This window comes from Leptosomus discolor, chromosome 4 (assembly GCF_034619465.1).
Source record: "Leptosomus discolor isolate bLepDis1 chromosome 4, bLepDis1.hap2, whole genome shotgun sequence".
In the NCBI taxonomy this organism is placed as follows: Eukaryota; Metazoa; Chordata; class Aves; order Leptosomiformes; family Leptosomidae; genus Leptosomus; species Leptosomus discolor.
Window position 1 is genome coordinate 23761501 of NC_141394.1, and position 16383 is coordinate 23777883.

At 43.6% G+C, this 16383-nt stretch overlaps 1 protein-coding gene across 1 annotated transcript in view; it reads left to right on the forward strand.

Moving 5' to 3' along the window:
- The window catches only part of SLC20A2 (solute carrier family 20 member 2), a 33502-nt gene that overhangs the window by 11313 nt on the left and 5806 nt on the right, over positions 1–16383 (forward strand). The window contains exons 6-9 of the mRNA XM_009962180.2: positions 418–621; positions 2043–2631; positions 13786–13971; positions 14687–14771. Coding sequence (XP_009960482.1) covers positions 418–621; positions 2043–2631; positions 13786–13971; positions 14687–14771 — 1064 coding nt within the window. The remainder of the gene's footprint in view (positions 1–417; positions 622–2042; positions 2632–13785; positions 13972–14686; positions 14772–16383) is intronic.

Below are 16383 nucleotides of genomic sequence, written 5' to 3' on the forward strand. Positions count from 1 at the left end.
TTATGAAAACATTAAAGAGGAAAAATCTGGCAGAATTATTACCTTTAAGTAACTTCTTTAACTTTACAATAAGTTGGGCTGATCACAGCCTTTCGCTTTACAGTGTTCTGCTTGTTTGCTTTGCTACAGTCAACAAATGCAGTGTTTAAAATGCAGAGAAAAGTTTCAGATTTCATTAATAAACGAGCAGCTCAGTGTTTTACTTGAGTTACCTACTTCAGCGAATTCTGTAGCAAGAAACAAAGATGCTCTAGAATTTTCTAGGTGAATTTAGTAAAGATAAAGTGTAAGAAATAAAGAAAGAACGTGTATGAAACGGTGCCAGGTTATTGTATCCACGTTGATCTATGCCATTGATGCAAACAGTGGAAACATAAGCAGCAAGATGGATAGGTTACAGTACTGTTATTTCCTTAGGCCGGTTAAAGAAAGATGCTGCACTGTCAAGGATATCAGATGAAAGTCTTGATAAAATTCAAGATGAAGAAACACCAGTCTTTAAAGAGCTTCCCGGTGCCAAAGCATCTGACGAGAGCACAATTCCGCTTACTGGCTCAGTAACAGAAGCTGCTGGGGCATCAGATACTATTGCAAATGGAAACCATCCACGTGTACCGTATGGTAAGAAACTAAGACAACACAGAGGTTTTATCTTCTTGTTTTGACAGGGTTTGTTAACTGCAAGTGGGTCTCTGTTGTAAACGGTAAATTAGTGTTTGGGATTTCCAGCTCTAATCCCTCTTCAGCATTTGTTGGGAAGGATGCTCGTTTACAAGTGACGTTTTCTAGAGAGGACTTAAAAACAATTACATTTTGTTGGCTGTATTTCAATTTTAGAAACAGCTGAAAACAAAAATTACTTTCCTTTTTGCTTTATTTTGTATCCTTAATGGTGTTTCTATCCTTTTAAGCAGTGGAAAAATACAGAGAACACAAATTGCTGATGTATGAAGGTTAAATTCAGCATAAAGATGATTAGCATACTATCACAGGAGATGAAAAGATTTGGGCTTTAGTTGACGAACGTGTGACTGTTTGGAGCACGTCCACTAGAAAACTCTCACACATTGTTGTCTGAACGTATATTTATAAGAAGTAGGCTTGTGTGCATAAAGCTCATTTTGTTCTTCCATGTGGTGGGATCGCACCCCCCTACACTTGGCGGTCTGCTGACTTTGAGATCACTTTGCTAACATCTACACAGCCCTGTAATTTGGTTAATAAATGTCTAATACATTCAACTGATTCTTACAAAATCAAATAAGTCATGACGTGAAGCCCTTTGAGTATGTGCTTCCAGTTTAAAAATAGCTAAAACCAATTCTGAATGTTGCACAGTGGAAATCCAGGAAGTCAGGAAATGAAAAGATAGTTTCTTCAGAAATACTGCCTTAGCCATGATACATCCTACAGCGTACGCTAATGTGAAATGTATACAGTGGGAATAACTATCATCATGTTCATAGAAATAAGATAGACAAAATGTTGGAATAGCTGAGGAAATATTTCTGCAGAACATAAACTTTTTTGCTTTCTTTTTTAAAAATTATTTTTAGAAGTTATGTAAATGTCGCTTAAACATAAGTACTTTTGAAAGGTGACCTCATATTCAGTATGCAATGACAGTAAACCACCTTTCCTGAAATCCTTATTATGCCTATTCAACACAGAATAAGCCTCAGAAAAATTAGAGCTTATTTTACAAGCAGGAAATTTTATAGAAATTACTTTTTCAAAGAACTTGAGGATTTAACCTTCAAGTATCACCTTCGAATAGCTGATCCCAAGTGACTTGCTGCCAGTCACACAGCATGTCTGGGGGAGACTCAACGCTGGAACAAAGCCCTTTTTGCACGGAAGATGAGAGAGTTTATTTTGCAGAGAATTGAATCTCGCCTTATTCACTGCGTGCATTGCAAACTGGTCTTCTTTGTCCTGTACTCTCAGATCGCTGCCAAATTTATTGTCTTGTGAAGTGGGAGGGAGGGGGCTTCTGCATTACATTTTGTAGAAATAAAAACTCTAAATCACTGCCTTTTTAGGAAGGGCATTTTCGATGACGCACACCTCAGTGAAATCACCTGTTTCCAATGGCACCTTCAGCTTCGATGGCCAGATGAGGAGCGATGGCCACGTTTATCACACTGTGCACAAGGACTCAGGTTTATACAAAGACTTGCTCCACAAAATACACCTGGACAGGGCCACCGATGAGCGGCCCGCTCAGGAAAACAACTACAAACTCTTACGACGCAACAACAGTTATACTTGTTACACAGCTGCTATTTGTGGCATGCCTGTGCATTCCTCCTTTAAGGCAGCGGATACGTCAACCCCAGAGGACAGTGAGAAGTTAGTGGGAGACACTGTTTCCTACTCCAAGAAGCGAGTTCGCTATGACAGCTACTCCAGCTATTGCAACGCAGTGGCCGAGGCAGAGATCGAGGCGGAGGAAGGTGGGGTGGAAATGAAGTTGGCCTCTGAACTCGCAGATCCTAACCGGCCCCCAGTTGATCCCGTGGAAGAGGATAAGGAAGAGAAAGACACATCTCAGGTCCACCTACTTTTCCACTTCCTCCAGATCTTAACAGCCTGCTTTGGATCCTTTGCCCATGGAGGTAATGATGTCAGGTAAGAGGACGAGATCTCACAAAGCAGCAATTTTACAGTTTAAGTGCTTGGAGCAAGGTTTGCCAGCTTGGTCAGTTGGAAAGCATATTCATTTCTGCAGGCAGATGGTCATCAGGGCTGTGTTTTCCAAAGCTTGTGACACTGATGTCCCTCGTGCTTTCCAGGAGTTAGGCTCTCAGTCTATGGTTTATTTTCTTCTCAATGGTAACATCTTTTTTATTCGCTGCTAAATAATTGTGCAGTAATTAGTTTAATTCAGGTTTAATTATGACAAGCTTTGGGGCATTGAGACTCTCCCTGGCATGCCAATCACTGTAAAAGCAAACAGAACAGCCCCAGTCTCACAGAGTTCACAGTCTATTTTAACTGAAAGATTGGAGACCATCAGCAAATGAAAGGTTTAGACCGTTTTTGTCATTAGATGAATTTCATCTCCTGTCACATTGTGAAAAAAGGTGTGTGAAGAATGTCTTCATTTTGATTGCTGCAGCCTTTACAGACTTCCCTTTGCTGAATCTTTTGCTTGGAGTTTTCCAGAGGTCTAGGACCATGTGAGGCAGTGTATCACTAAATAGCCTAGAAAATCTAACAAGCCTTCACATGAAAATCCTACTAAAGTACATAAACTGCACATGCAACTTCTCCAGCTGCCACAGTTTTCTTACCAAAATAAAGGGAGCTACCCCCGAGGAGCCCTGGGCATGCTCCCGTGCTCCCATGCAGAGAGAGGACATGGACTATGGCTTATTTCCTAGCTGTCATTTAAGAAGCTTGCCATCTCCTGACATAGTTCTTGTATGCAGTACTCCCCAGCAGGAGTTTTATCCAGAGCCACTATCACTGTTGACTTGCTCCTTGAGTTTGTAAGAAGCCAGTGAGTTCATCCTTTAGTCATTTGGCTTAAATGTGTCTGTCCTTAAATCACGTGGCATTAACATAATTTCCCAGGAATAAAGGAAAAGGATCATCCTCCAGGAGTCTTTCTCTCGTGTTCATATTGACTCAGGCAGCTGACAAAATCTCAAAGTTGGTCTCAGAAATGTTTATCTGCACCTCTTTGCCCTCCGTTATCTGGTCAGACCCCTGCAAAATAGCGTCTCTTCACTCACTTATTTGCCGACCTCTTTCCCTTCAAAGGCTTGGCTCTGTTTCATTCCACAAAGTACAAGACTTTTGACCGAAGGACGTAGGATGTAGGCTCAGGATGGAGCATTTTATACCTTCCTCCTCTGCAGTCACATTGCTCATCTGCTTATAGCATTGCTTCATCTGCAGGGCCCTATTGCACCTCGCCATGGCAGTGGCACGTGGCTGAAGAGCAGTATGGGTGTTTTTGCTCTGTCCCTGGGAACGTTGCATATTTTTCCTTCAGGATTTGGCTGGACTGCCTCTTCCCTAGGCCTGGAGCAATCCACTTGGTATTTAGTAGGCACTCTTTCCTGTATCGTGATAAGGTCCCCTGAGAAATCCACTCAGAAGCTGCTTGTCGAAGCAGTAGTCCTTATTTGGGTTGTAGCAGGGGCCGCACTGAGTCCCCTTCCCGCTGAACCCTCTCTGTATTAGCTATGCCCTGCCGGTGTCGGTTTCAGCATTTGCAGCAGGGCTTTGCAGTGTTCATAACATTCATAGTCCTCCTTAGGCATCTGGGCAAATGCTGTCGCACTCAGCAAGGAGAACGGTTATTGCTCCTTGCTCTTGTCAGGCACCCGATTTAACTTGCAGCTCATCTCGAAAACACTTACAAACATGTCTCTTCCCTCCCTGTCCATCCAGCGTCCTGGGAATTCAGAATAGCCCTTTCTGAAGAGTCTTCTTGTTCTCACTCTTGTTATTACTCCCTTCATATCTGCAGGGATCTGGCTCTGGGAAGGAGTCCAGGGTCCCCTCATCCTCTGGACTGGAGGGCAGTGGTGCAACTGTCTTTCCTCTCGGATGGTGTCCATTGACCAGTACCTCTGCTCTGAGCACACTGGGCAAGTGCAAAGACCTGTGGAGACGGGTACCCGTGCTCTGCAAGTGGCCAGCAGCAAGTGCCAAGAGGAACATAGGAATAAAGACAAACACTGCTGATATTTCTTGTAATGTACCCTGGGAAATACCATTGCAGAAAGTTCACAGGCTACCCCAGTAGGTTCTCCTGCTCCTTTATTCCCTGTAGGTGACGTCTGTCCATACTCCTCAAGGACTCACATGTTTATGCAGACATCACTTGCCTTTTCTGTAGGAGGCAAAGGTAGTAGAGTTTGTTAGACGTGATCTGTAAGGATGCAGTCAGTTCAGAAATCAAAAATGGTGATGATAGGAGTTGGACAGAATGACAGACAAGGTTTCGACTCTGTGCAGTATGTTTTGTTGCACCTTGCAGCTTAATTCCCCCAGAATTCTGCATTTGGCCTGGCTTGTTGCCTTGGCAATATCCTTTCCTGAAAATTAATATTTTTTAGTGTTTTGCAGAGCGCAACTTCTGTCAGTGACCCTACCAAATTTGCCAGCAAGCATGCATTTTTATTAAATGCTGTTTATTCCAAAATCTCTTCTTAAGCTGAATTCATGTAATTGCAGAACTAAAGAATGAGTCAGCTTCATTTTGTCAAATCTGGTAGAAATGCAAGAAGGTGGTCATGGGTGTAGGACTGGATAGGAACCCATCCTTGCCATTGTACTGAGTTCCAGCTAAGCAATAAAAATTAAAGACCCCTTTGTATGCCAAAAAGGTTGAGTAGATAAAACGCTCTGGGAATGCAGATATCTATGCTGTGGATTATGTAGCAGAGACATTTTTCCAGTCTTTGTCTAGTACAGCAGAAGACTTCTTACTGGGCTCTTGGCTCCTCTGCATGTTGCGTAAAGATCTGCAGAGCTTGAAAGGCAGTGTGTTGTTTTAAAAATAATGCAGTAGAACCTAGCTAGTAGCACGGCTTTCTGTCCGCATTTCCGTAAGAAAGCAAGCTTTGGCAGTCCATCTTCCACTGAAGGCTGCTATCTTTTCATCTCCCTCCTTGGTTCGCTTTCCTTCTGCTCATTTTAGGTGCTGCTGTCAAGCTGCTTCTCTGTTTTTCTCTCAGCCTTGAATCCTGTCATTAAAATCCTGCTTTCCTCTGCATTTGGTTTTAAGCTCTTCGCTCATATATTTAGGGCAGCACCTCTGTTGTCCACAGCTTTTTCTTTGGACTTGTCTTCTGCATTTTCCTTCCCCATCCTGGAACTCACTCTTGTCCCATGTTTTCTATTTATTTTCGATCAGGCTGTTTGCTAGTATTCCTTGAAGGGACAGCAGTAGGTAAGAGGAGCAAAGAAAGAAAAAATAAAAGCTGATATAAAAATTTAAAACTTTAGGTAGTTAAATGATTGACCCACTTTAGAGTATATTTAAGCATGGGGCATATGGTATGGACTGAACCATGATGCAGCTCAGAAACACTTTATGGAGCAGAAGTGCCCCATATCATTTGGATAGCACTTTAGTGGGCAAAAAACCCTATGGTGATCCCCCTTGTTTCATTGTTGAGGCTCTTCTCCTGGACCTGGAAGTTAAATCAGTATTTTGCCTTCAACTGCAGAACTAACTCATAATAAGGGTAGCTAAACCCCAGTTTCTTCCAAGATGATGCTTTTTAACATCACAATGATACCAGCCATCTTTGCTGTAGGAGCTGATGTTTGTAGCAGTCAGGGCTCATGTTTAGGCTGACATCAGCAGGGATCCTGGCTGGGGCAGTTGTGCATTAAAAGAAACAGGGAGTCATGGTAACTCCTTATTTGGGTGACTCTTTTGTTCAGACCATCCCCTCCTGCCCCCCTGCTGCAGAGCTTATATGTGCTGTGTCAAGGATGCTGGATCCCTTCCAGGGCTGGGACTAACTGAGCTGGGCCGAGAGCCTTGTGACACCATCGTGCACATGGGCTGAATGAAATCTAAAGAATTTAAAATCCCAACTAAATGTGTTGGGACAGAACCACTGAAAAAAATGTTGTTGTTGAACTTAATTAGCGGCGCCAAGTGAGCAGGTCCCACTGGCTCAGCACCCAAGCACAAAGGGAGCACGTCAGGTCATTGCAAGGGCAATGGGAGAATAAAAAGGGCAGGATGGAAAAAAAGACCTGGGCCAGGAGCGTGACACAAGGAGAACTGCCAGCTTCCTAAATGCTTGTTCAGAGCCAGCTTTCCAGAGAGGCTGGGAGGCTGGGCTTCGTTGCCTGGTGGGGATTATATACACCTGCAGTTGAGTTGGACTGAGCTTATTTTCCTTAAATATAGGTTGGTTCATCAAGAATTGTGATGATCCAGAGCTCAGTGCTGCACTCGCAGAAGCCTACCTGTATAAATGCAGGTAGCAGGAGAGTCGCTGAAGCTGTAGGGACATTAACTATTTCCCGAAAATGCAGGCAGTTGGGCAGGCTGTTTTGGAAATGGCTACAGAGGACTGCTAACCCCATAGCTATCTCCTGTGCTCAGCACAATGGTGGCTGTGGCTGCTTTGCTACTGGGATGGGAATAAGAAAGCTATGAGCAAACGGTGCTTCGGCCCTGCAGCCCATCCAAGCAAATGGCAAGATGCTTTTGTTAACTCAAGCAACCTCTGGAGCTTGTTATTCCTTGAATTCTTGCAATCGAAGCAGGATGACCCTTGGAAAGATACTGTAGGTCGATGTGAGGTTTGCTGATTAAAATCTGCTGTTAATGCTGTGAAAAAAGCCTGAGCCTTGTGCTCCTACACACCTTTCTGTCCATGTGTTTAGTCTTGTAAGGATTCCTTCTCCTATAAATGCGTAGCCTCTTCTGTCCCTTCCTGTCCCCCATGTCCACCTCAGGCCATCATTCCTGCTGTCACAAGAGAAACCCTGGGGATGACAGAAGGAGCTGCATGCCCTGGCTTATTTGAGCCGGCATCTAGCTGGGGCTTATGGATTCCAGCCATGAAGGAAGGTGGTTTATTATTGTGAAGGTGGCAGGAGCCACGATGCTCCAGCTGAGCAGCTGAAGAGGGTGACCACAGACTGTGCTGCCTGCCCGTGTCTATGCACGCCAAGGTGCAGGCGGGACCGAGGTTTAGCTGGTACGTGCTGCAGGGAGGAGAAAACCTGCTTGCAGACGTTTCATGGTTGTGCAGGGGATCTCAGTTTTGCTGAGTTCCTGCTACATAAATTGTTTGAACGTGGCTGCTCTAATTAAATTTCACGTGGAGGACTTCACAATTACCCTTGCGGATTCATAATTAGATATTACAGGAAAAAGAGGTCATTTGTGTTAGAGTCTGCAGGTAATGCCATATAGGCTTATGGCACAAGCTTGACAAAGAATGGCTCTCTTATTATCCAAATGATATAAGCTACATTGCTGAAGACAGGATTTAAAACTATTTCAGAGCTATAGTAAAAATGTTTAGTATTTTTTATACATTTCCACATATTCTGTCAGTGGTTTAAGGGAAACTGAGCTGCTCCCAGATAGGGAATTCATTGTTAAGCAAAGCAATGCTAGTGAAACTAGGAAATACCTGCTTGCCCAAAATACAGAGAGAGGAAAACTCTCCTTTCACCTTCCTGTGGACTTGACTGGAGTTTTAGGTCAGAGCACACAAACAGCAGTGGGACTCACCTTTCCCCCTCTTCCTAAAGTAAATGCAGTGGGATTAAAGGAGGGAAAGGCCAGAACATTGCCGGTATCTCACTGCTCACAGAGAGCTTAGTGGTATTCAGTCTCCTGGCTAAATAAGGAGTCTAAAGGAGCTATAATAAGGCTGGATTACGAAATGAGTATTTCTTATTTCCTCCCTGAGAGCTGCAGTCAAGATCACTTAGAATATTTAGGAAGCTAATCTGTCCATTACGATTGCTGAGAGCAGCCTGAAATCTGATTTCTTCCCTTTCTAATAGCAGTCTGACCTGAAAGTGCAGCCCGTGTCCCAAGTAGATATGAATCTCCACTTGTCTCCTTAATTGTGCAGGTACGTGGCATCTTTGTTGTGCCATGCAGGCAAGCCAGAGGAGAGCAGCAAGAAATAGGGGGCTCTGGGGGGTGCAGGAATCCCTCCCCATCCTGCTGTGGGCAGGGCCGGTGGCTGGGCTTGCTGGGGGAAGGCTGATGCTGGTGGGCGAGGGGGAGGATGGACCCAACCCTCCAGGGTCCAGGGAGTTGGGGTTTCAGGGCCAGCATTTACAGTATGTGGCGATGAGCTGCAGGAAGAAATATGTAGCCTTCCTGACTCATTAACGCACCCAAATCCTGCACTTCACAGGGCACAGCTGTGACACACTTCTGTTGCGCTATGGTGTACGCACTATTTCAAAACTCTCTGATTATTTGAACTAGGATAAAACTCTGTCGATAATCTGAGATCTCTGGAGATTAGGACTTTTTTTTTTTCCCTGTTGGTCCATACAGGTGTATCTTCCTTACACCCTTACTCAACTGTCTCCAGGCATAACTGCCACATATTCAGAAATACCATCCCACTTATTTTCCCAGTGGAAAGTTCCTTTGTGAAATCTGGGTTTGGGAAATAGTCAAATGACGGGGGATTTTGTAATTATATTTGTAATATTGGAAGCCTAATACAGATTTCTCAGATGGCTATTTTGCTCGTCATTCAGTTTTAATCAGTGATCATATATGTGTCAAGCTTCTTTCAACTAGAAAAAGTGGCTAAAGCATGATCTGCTTTTTTAAGTAGCAGAGAATCAAAGCATGGTCATCAAGTAGTCTGTAGATCATGGCTTATAACACAAAGCTTATTCAGTGCGTAGCATTCAAATACAACTAGTTTTTCTTTTTGCCCAACTCACTACTCCCCTCAAATAAGAAGTAGTGAGGTAACAGCAACATTACTAGTTTATAAAATAATATGACAAGGTTGATGGGATTTGGTGATAGAGCATTCAGCTGATGCCATCCTGGCACCCTTCCATTACTTCAAAAAGCCCTTAATTTTTACTAAAAGAAAAAAAAAAAAAAAAGGTTGTAGTCCTCATTCCTCCAGAGAAGGGCCTGGACTTGTGACCCAAAGGTACCTAAAAATCTCTGTTCGTGTGTGTATGTGTGTGCTTGGGAAACTGTAATTTCCAAGCCTGTCTCATGATAGCTGAATGTGGGGTTTTTTTTGTCAGTAATACTATCTGTTCACAGGGGAGAGGAGAAGCCAACTCTATTTATAGTTTAGATTCACTGTCAAATTCTATCTTTCACAACCACTTTATAAATGGTGCGGGACAGATTCTCTACTGGCATAAGCGAGCAGAAAAAGAGAAGTCATGCCAGTTCACATTAGTTGAGAGAGCTAGCAAAATCATGAGGGTCAGAGAGCACTTCAGAAACACTCAGCAGCACTTCACTGAACCACTGTGACACACGTCTGCAAGTACAGCCATTACTGTAGATGGCATTTCTCCCTGTATCGCACCTCCAGGGAAGGCAAACAGCCCCTAGGCGCCGCCCCGGCTGCGAAGTCCTGTGCCCTGCGAGTAACCGGCACTGGTGGAGCCTGGCAGAGATGGTGAAAAATACTGGACATGGAGATTACTCTTCATGACAGGTAGACTCAGGAGTTAGGCTTCTTATGCCACAACATTTTATAAATTCATCCTAAAATTAACTTGTAGTGGCCATCCTCTGGTGCTCCATGGAAGAATGTGTACAAAACTGAATACCACAACAGGAGTAGTTTATCTGGGCTTTCAGACCTAATAGCTAAATAATATGGTAACATCCTCGAAAGCACTTCAGTTACATGGGAACCTAATGGCAATTTTACATATAGATAGGTGCGGATAGGGGTTCAGAGCCCCTGAGTGACCATCTCAGGCTTTTTTCTTCTCCCTCTAAAGCACCACGAATAAGACTTGGAGCTCCAGCACAAAGGAGAGTTAGTTAAGCCAAGTAAAAGAGCTGCGTGGGAGAGTAAGGGAAAATTACTCCTTGAGTATAGACTTGTGAAATGAGTCTTAGTCAAATGAACAGAAGACTTGAGGTCTGCTTTCCTGCTAGTCATGTCTTGAGTCAAATGAGATAGAACTGCTGGGAAATATTGTGAAAGCCACATCCCAGTCTAGCCAGCGTCCTTGTGGTTCATCTGCTTAGTCACTCAGCTGTAGGAGACATCTGTTAATCACAGAAAGTCTCAAAGCAAAGCCTCTTATCTAACAACACCTTTTTTTTTTTTTTTAATGTGTTGTTTCTCTCCTACTCTCCTGTTGGCACTGGTCATCCTCTACCAATGAACTCTTCCTAGTCCCAAGGATGGTTGATTGCACATGCTTGTGGTAATGTCTCGAAGCTGATGTCTGCAGTACCAAGACCCTATCTTTGTAGATCATGAGTCAGGTGCATTCATTGTGAGTTTTTGGCAGTTTTGTGGTGGGACAGGCTTAACAGCTTCTTCTAAAGCTGTTCTCCATTGGCATAGGAAGCTTTGATATCTATCACAAGCCCCTGGGACTGGACCTACTGAACAAACCCAGAAGCTGAAGGAGCCCTGTGAAGAGCTGTGACGGTAGTAGATCAGAGCCAACTGGCTGCGCACCACTGCCGGTTTGCTGGCTGTTGGTTGCCACTTGCAGGAGTTCAGGCTGGGAGATGCTGTTGTCCCTGGGAGCTGAACATTTAAGTCACATTGAATGTGATTTGCAGGGAGAGGAGCAATGTCTCTATGCTATGGATAACGAGTGGTGCAGATACCTACAAATGGCCGTGCCGTTAATTGCCTCTTTGCTTTTCCAAGCATATATGGATCCAGTGCTCCTCTGCTTTCTTTTCCTACAGGGAAGGTATCAGAGGTGCTGCCTCTGTGGGCATCAGTGTCATCTCTTCTGATCTGTTGGGCAGCATCAGCTACTTGGATCCGCCGAGGCTGAGCACAAGTCATCAGAGTTTTGCCTTGCCTTCTGTTGCCATAAATAAGAAAATAACCTTTTCTTCGAGGATTAAGCTTAGTTGAATCACGGAGGTGTAGCATTTGCAAATAATTAAAACTGGATTTTGGTACAAAAGAGCATAGTGTGCTGCTGTAGTTTTTGAAGCCTTTCCTGTCTTCCCATTTACAATAGGACTGACAAATATCCATCCATAATCTCTTCAGAACAGTCAGGAATCAGTGCCTGGGCTCACTCCAAATGCACCTGTTATTTTCAACAGGGGGGTTGTCCCCATGTCATATAGTCCTATAAGAAGGGATGATCAGTTTTCCCTTTATTCGTCTGATCAATGTTTTACTTACCTTTATCCATCCTCCTGCATCCATTAGTTGAAGGTACAGTGAATTACTTTTCTTTTGCTATGCACAATAAGGCATGTCAATGTGCAGGTAATTTAATCCACATCTGAAAACACTGGTGAAGAAGTTGCAGGTCAACTTAAAAATGTTAGAAATGCTTTGCTCGAGAATCTCTTCTTCCTTGAAGGTAAAATAATTCTTGTGTTTGGGCTCTTAAGGACTTTTCACATATTGTCCTTTCACTCACGCAAAAACTCAACAAAACAAATGCGTACGAGACACAGTATTAGACCAGAATTTTAAAGTATTTTTACTAGTGGAAATCACTCTTTATTTAGAGGTATTTAGTTCTTCATTGTACCACCCGGTGTTGTCAAACCCACTGGATTTTATTACCTGTGTTAGCTCACTAATTTATTTCCAGCATCTTTCTCAAAATCCATAAGAATTATTCATTCCTTTTTATCTCAAAGAGCATTTTAAAGTATTTTCATTTGCCTTTCAGCTTGAACGTTGTTGTGTGTGTTTACAAGGGAAAATTCCTTCCTAGTTACTTTGCTCCAGGACCGCTTCTCAGGGTTCAGAGCTTGATTTCTCAAGGACCAGAAGAAAGAAGGAGGGTCTTTTATTGCTTAGATGAGCTGAGCTTTGCGATGCCGAGGACCCTCGTCTCTTGGCAGTTAGTGCTCAGCCCCCAGCACCTCGCATCTGGTAAAGATGGGACTCAAGTAAATTATTAACTGTTGGTTACAGTGGCTTGGTTTGCACAACATTTGACATTAAAACGGGCCCTTACTACATCTGTGTGCTTTGGAGCAAGACCAGGAACTAAATTTATCCAGTCCTGGCTGCAGGGCGAACATAGCTGTTGTCCGGCCTGTGGCGCTCACCGTGACCCGCTCTCCTTATCAGTTTACAAAGAGGGGAGCTTCCTGTTAGTTTCCAGACTTTTTGAATGACATTGGACAGGTTTGCTCTGCTCTCCTCATGATTACTTAGACATAAGCGCAGTGCTGCCTTACTTCTTACACTTTTTGGATTGTGGATAAATGCAGCCTGGGAGGGCAAGCAGCTACTGAGTTTAGCCAAAGAGCTCCAAAAAAAGAGGGATGTTGAAGTTCTTATATGCTTTTTAGTATTTAAGCCTCTAAAGTAACTGGATACCAGCTTTCCAAGTTTTTCTTCTAACTCTCATGTCTAGAAACTTGATGCTTTTTTTAGAATAGAGTCAGAAATCTCATTCCAGGTACTGGAGACTCCAGCCACCAATATTGGGTGACCTGCGTTAAGGAGTGGGGCTTCAGTGTTGCTGACTTGCAGTGTTTTTCTAGATAGCAGCAGCAGGGTAGCAAAAAGGGCTTACACCAGCTCTGTGTCACCAAGGAGTCCTCTCTGATCCAGTCCAACTAGCTCTACAACACGTTTGAAGAGGACTAAGTCACCTTCCTGGCTGCATTCTGATCGTATCTCCAAACATTACAGGTTATCAGACTAGATTATATTTGTATCTTCTCGTCTGCAATGGTAATTTTATTCATAAACTTCCCTCTTTGACAAAAATTGCTAATTTAATACTTGAATTTTAAAGCTCTGGAACTGGTAAATTTTGAGATGGTTTCAGCGCAGTGCTGAAAATACTGGGTTTTGTCCAAGAACAGACTTAATGAGGTATTACCGAGTCTGACATTTCAGGAAACAATTTGTAAAAGAGAAATTCCTTTCAGCATTCGCTATAGTTATCAGTGGTGAAGTGACAACTGAAAAAGCAACACGATAAGAGTCCCCTGCCGCAGCCTTTGCAAGCGAGAAATGGTGTTGCCTGTAGGGTCAAGCCAGAGCAGTGCTGCATGCGCGATGAAGAAAAATCGTGCAGAAAATAAGAGACTTCTTTCAAGGCAATTATCTGCATTTTTATAACTCGGGCAATGATTTTCTGTTTCTCCAGCAATGCAATCGGTCCCCTTGTCGCGCTCTGGCTTATCTACAAGCAAGGTGGTGTAATGCAAGAAGCATCGACTCCCGTCTGGCTGCTGTTTTATGGAGGTGTTGGGATCTGTGTGGGTCTCTGGGTCTGGGGTAGAAGAGTTATCCAGACTATGGGTAAAGACCTCACTCCAATCACACCGTCAAGGTAGGTGCACAGTTGTCATAATGGTTGTGTGAACTTTGTGCGTGAACCAGTGTGAGAAATTGCTGCTCCAGTATTCTGTTTGTAATGCAGTTCGCTGGATTTGCTGTGCTTTGATTTTAATGGTAACCTGTCTTCGACTTCTCCGTCTTTCTAAAAAATGAAAGAGAAAAAAGAGGAAAAGGAGAGAAAGAAAGAGTGAGAAAAGGGAAGAAAGAGAGAAAGGAAAAAAAGATAACCCTGTAAACTAACACTGAATGCGTTTGAGGCATAGAGGTCTCCGTGAACAGTCTTCTGCTGATGGCCTAATTAAGGTGGCAGAAGGTGCATTTGGAAATGGCAAGATTACAGTGGCTTTCCCCTTGCGCTTCAGACTATGAAACCCATATGTATTTATTACAGTAATTGTCATCCTTAATGCATACTCGACCTCTGCTGGTGCTTAATGAAATTACTAATTAGGCATGATTCACCGCAGCGTAGAGTAGTGAAAGTCCCTGACACAATAAGCCGTGCAGCCGGGTTACTACAGATGACTAGCCTGTGCCGTTCCCATTATTCAGCCCTTCCTTGTTCTCTTAACTTATTCCTATGACAAAAATCAGTCGGAGGTAAAACAGTCGAAGGAAGAAACGGGTAAGACTTTGGCACGCTGCATGGTATCAGTCCAAGCTGATGCAAAGAGTGATTGTGAAGTGTTTTCTTATGCTTCCCGCAGTGGATTCACTATTGAGTTGGCTTCGGCGTTCACAGTTGTGGTAGCTTCCAATGTTGGACTTCCTGTCAGTACTACACACTGCAAGGTATGCCTTTGCCCAGCGACTGTAGTCAAGGCAGTCTGGACTATTCATCTTAAAATTGTGCCACTCAAGCCAGCGGATAATGGCACGGCAAGGGGGAAACAGCTGCTCACGGAGGACGGTTAGGCAGAGGTGCATCAGCACGTCTCGGTCACGCCAGTGACATTGGAAAATAATCAGGCTTCCAAAAAATGCGTTGGAGTTGTCACAGTAAAGCTGCTCCAGTTGGGCAGAGCATGAACTCCGTAGCTGTGGTTAAAGAAAAACAACACTTACGAAAACGTGACCTCAAAGATAAAGCAAACGATTACGTGGAAGAGCCTGGTTTCCTCCAACAGTGCCATTTGAACCTGGGCGAGTAGCATTTCTCCCTTGTTCAGAGGCTGCGCACCATTCATCATTTGTACTTCACTTTCTTGATAAGTGCATGGCATGGGATTTCCTGCATGTAACTCTCTTACGACAGGTTTTCCATCTGTCTCTTTTGTTTTTTTTATTTCTTCACAGTGGATTTTGCATTGAAGTAATGTGTGCGCTAACGGTACTTGTAGCCTCAAATGTGGGTATTCCAATAAGCTCCACCCATTGCAAGGTATTGGAGTTTGCAGTGATCACATCAGTAAATCACATCACTAGGACAAACCATAACAAAATATGAGAGATACCGATTGTTGCAGATTGCCTTCACTATGCGACGTGCTGTGCAGACAGCAATCGCAAAATAACGAGGACGGCTTTTAAAGCCGGTACGGCTACGCAAAGTCAGCGTTATAAGGAATTGCACAAAAGTCTGGAACTTCTTTCACCCTTACGTGATCGTATTGAACTAACATAGACATATTAAAATAATGTAGACTCGTAGTTTGTGTGATCCTGGTTACATGTATTTTAGAGCCACCTGTATGAAAAATACTGCTGCATCATTACGCTAATATTTTAATGTGTCTCTTCTTTTAAACCAACTTGTCCTCACTTTTGTGCATTGTAATACAGAATCTGGCCCTTGTAATTAGTTCTTTGAATAAGGTTGTTGGCTTTTTTTTTTTTTAAAAAAGACCAGTTTATAATATAGTTTTAGGTATAGATACAGGCTGGGTAATGAGCAGAATTTAATTGTGTTGTATGATGTGCTGTGTGAAAAACATCTATGTTGCTTGTAGGCAAGAAGGAGCACGTGGGCATTTACAGTCCTGGCAGAACATAGTGGGAATTTGGAATTTTGTTCCCCAGGAAATTCCTTAGTCAAATATCCCATCTTTCTTTCCTTTGCTTCCCCATGACTCCCAAGCTCTTGGACACGCAGACCTCTCTGTATCCCTCACCCTCTGGCAGGGCATGGGGAAGCCTCTCTGAACCTCTCTGAAATCAGAGACCCCAAAGCGACAAAGCCCCTCTCCTTTGGGACATACCACCAAGCCCCACAAGAACCAGATCCTGTAGGATTTGCTGCGGCACCCTGGGGACCTTGAGCCCTTCCAGCTCTGGTTGGGGCTGGGGCAGGCAGGTTTTTGGGGCTAACTGCTCCATGCATGGCAGGCAGGCTGGCAAGAAGCCGGGCATCTTTGCCTGTGACATTGACCTGGCTTCCAGTGAAAGAGTCAATGAAATCCACACA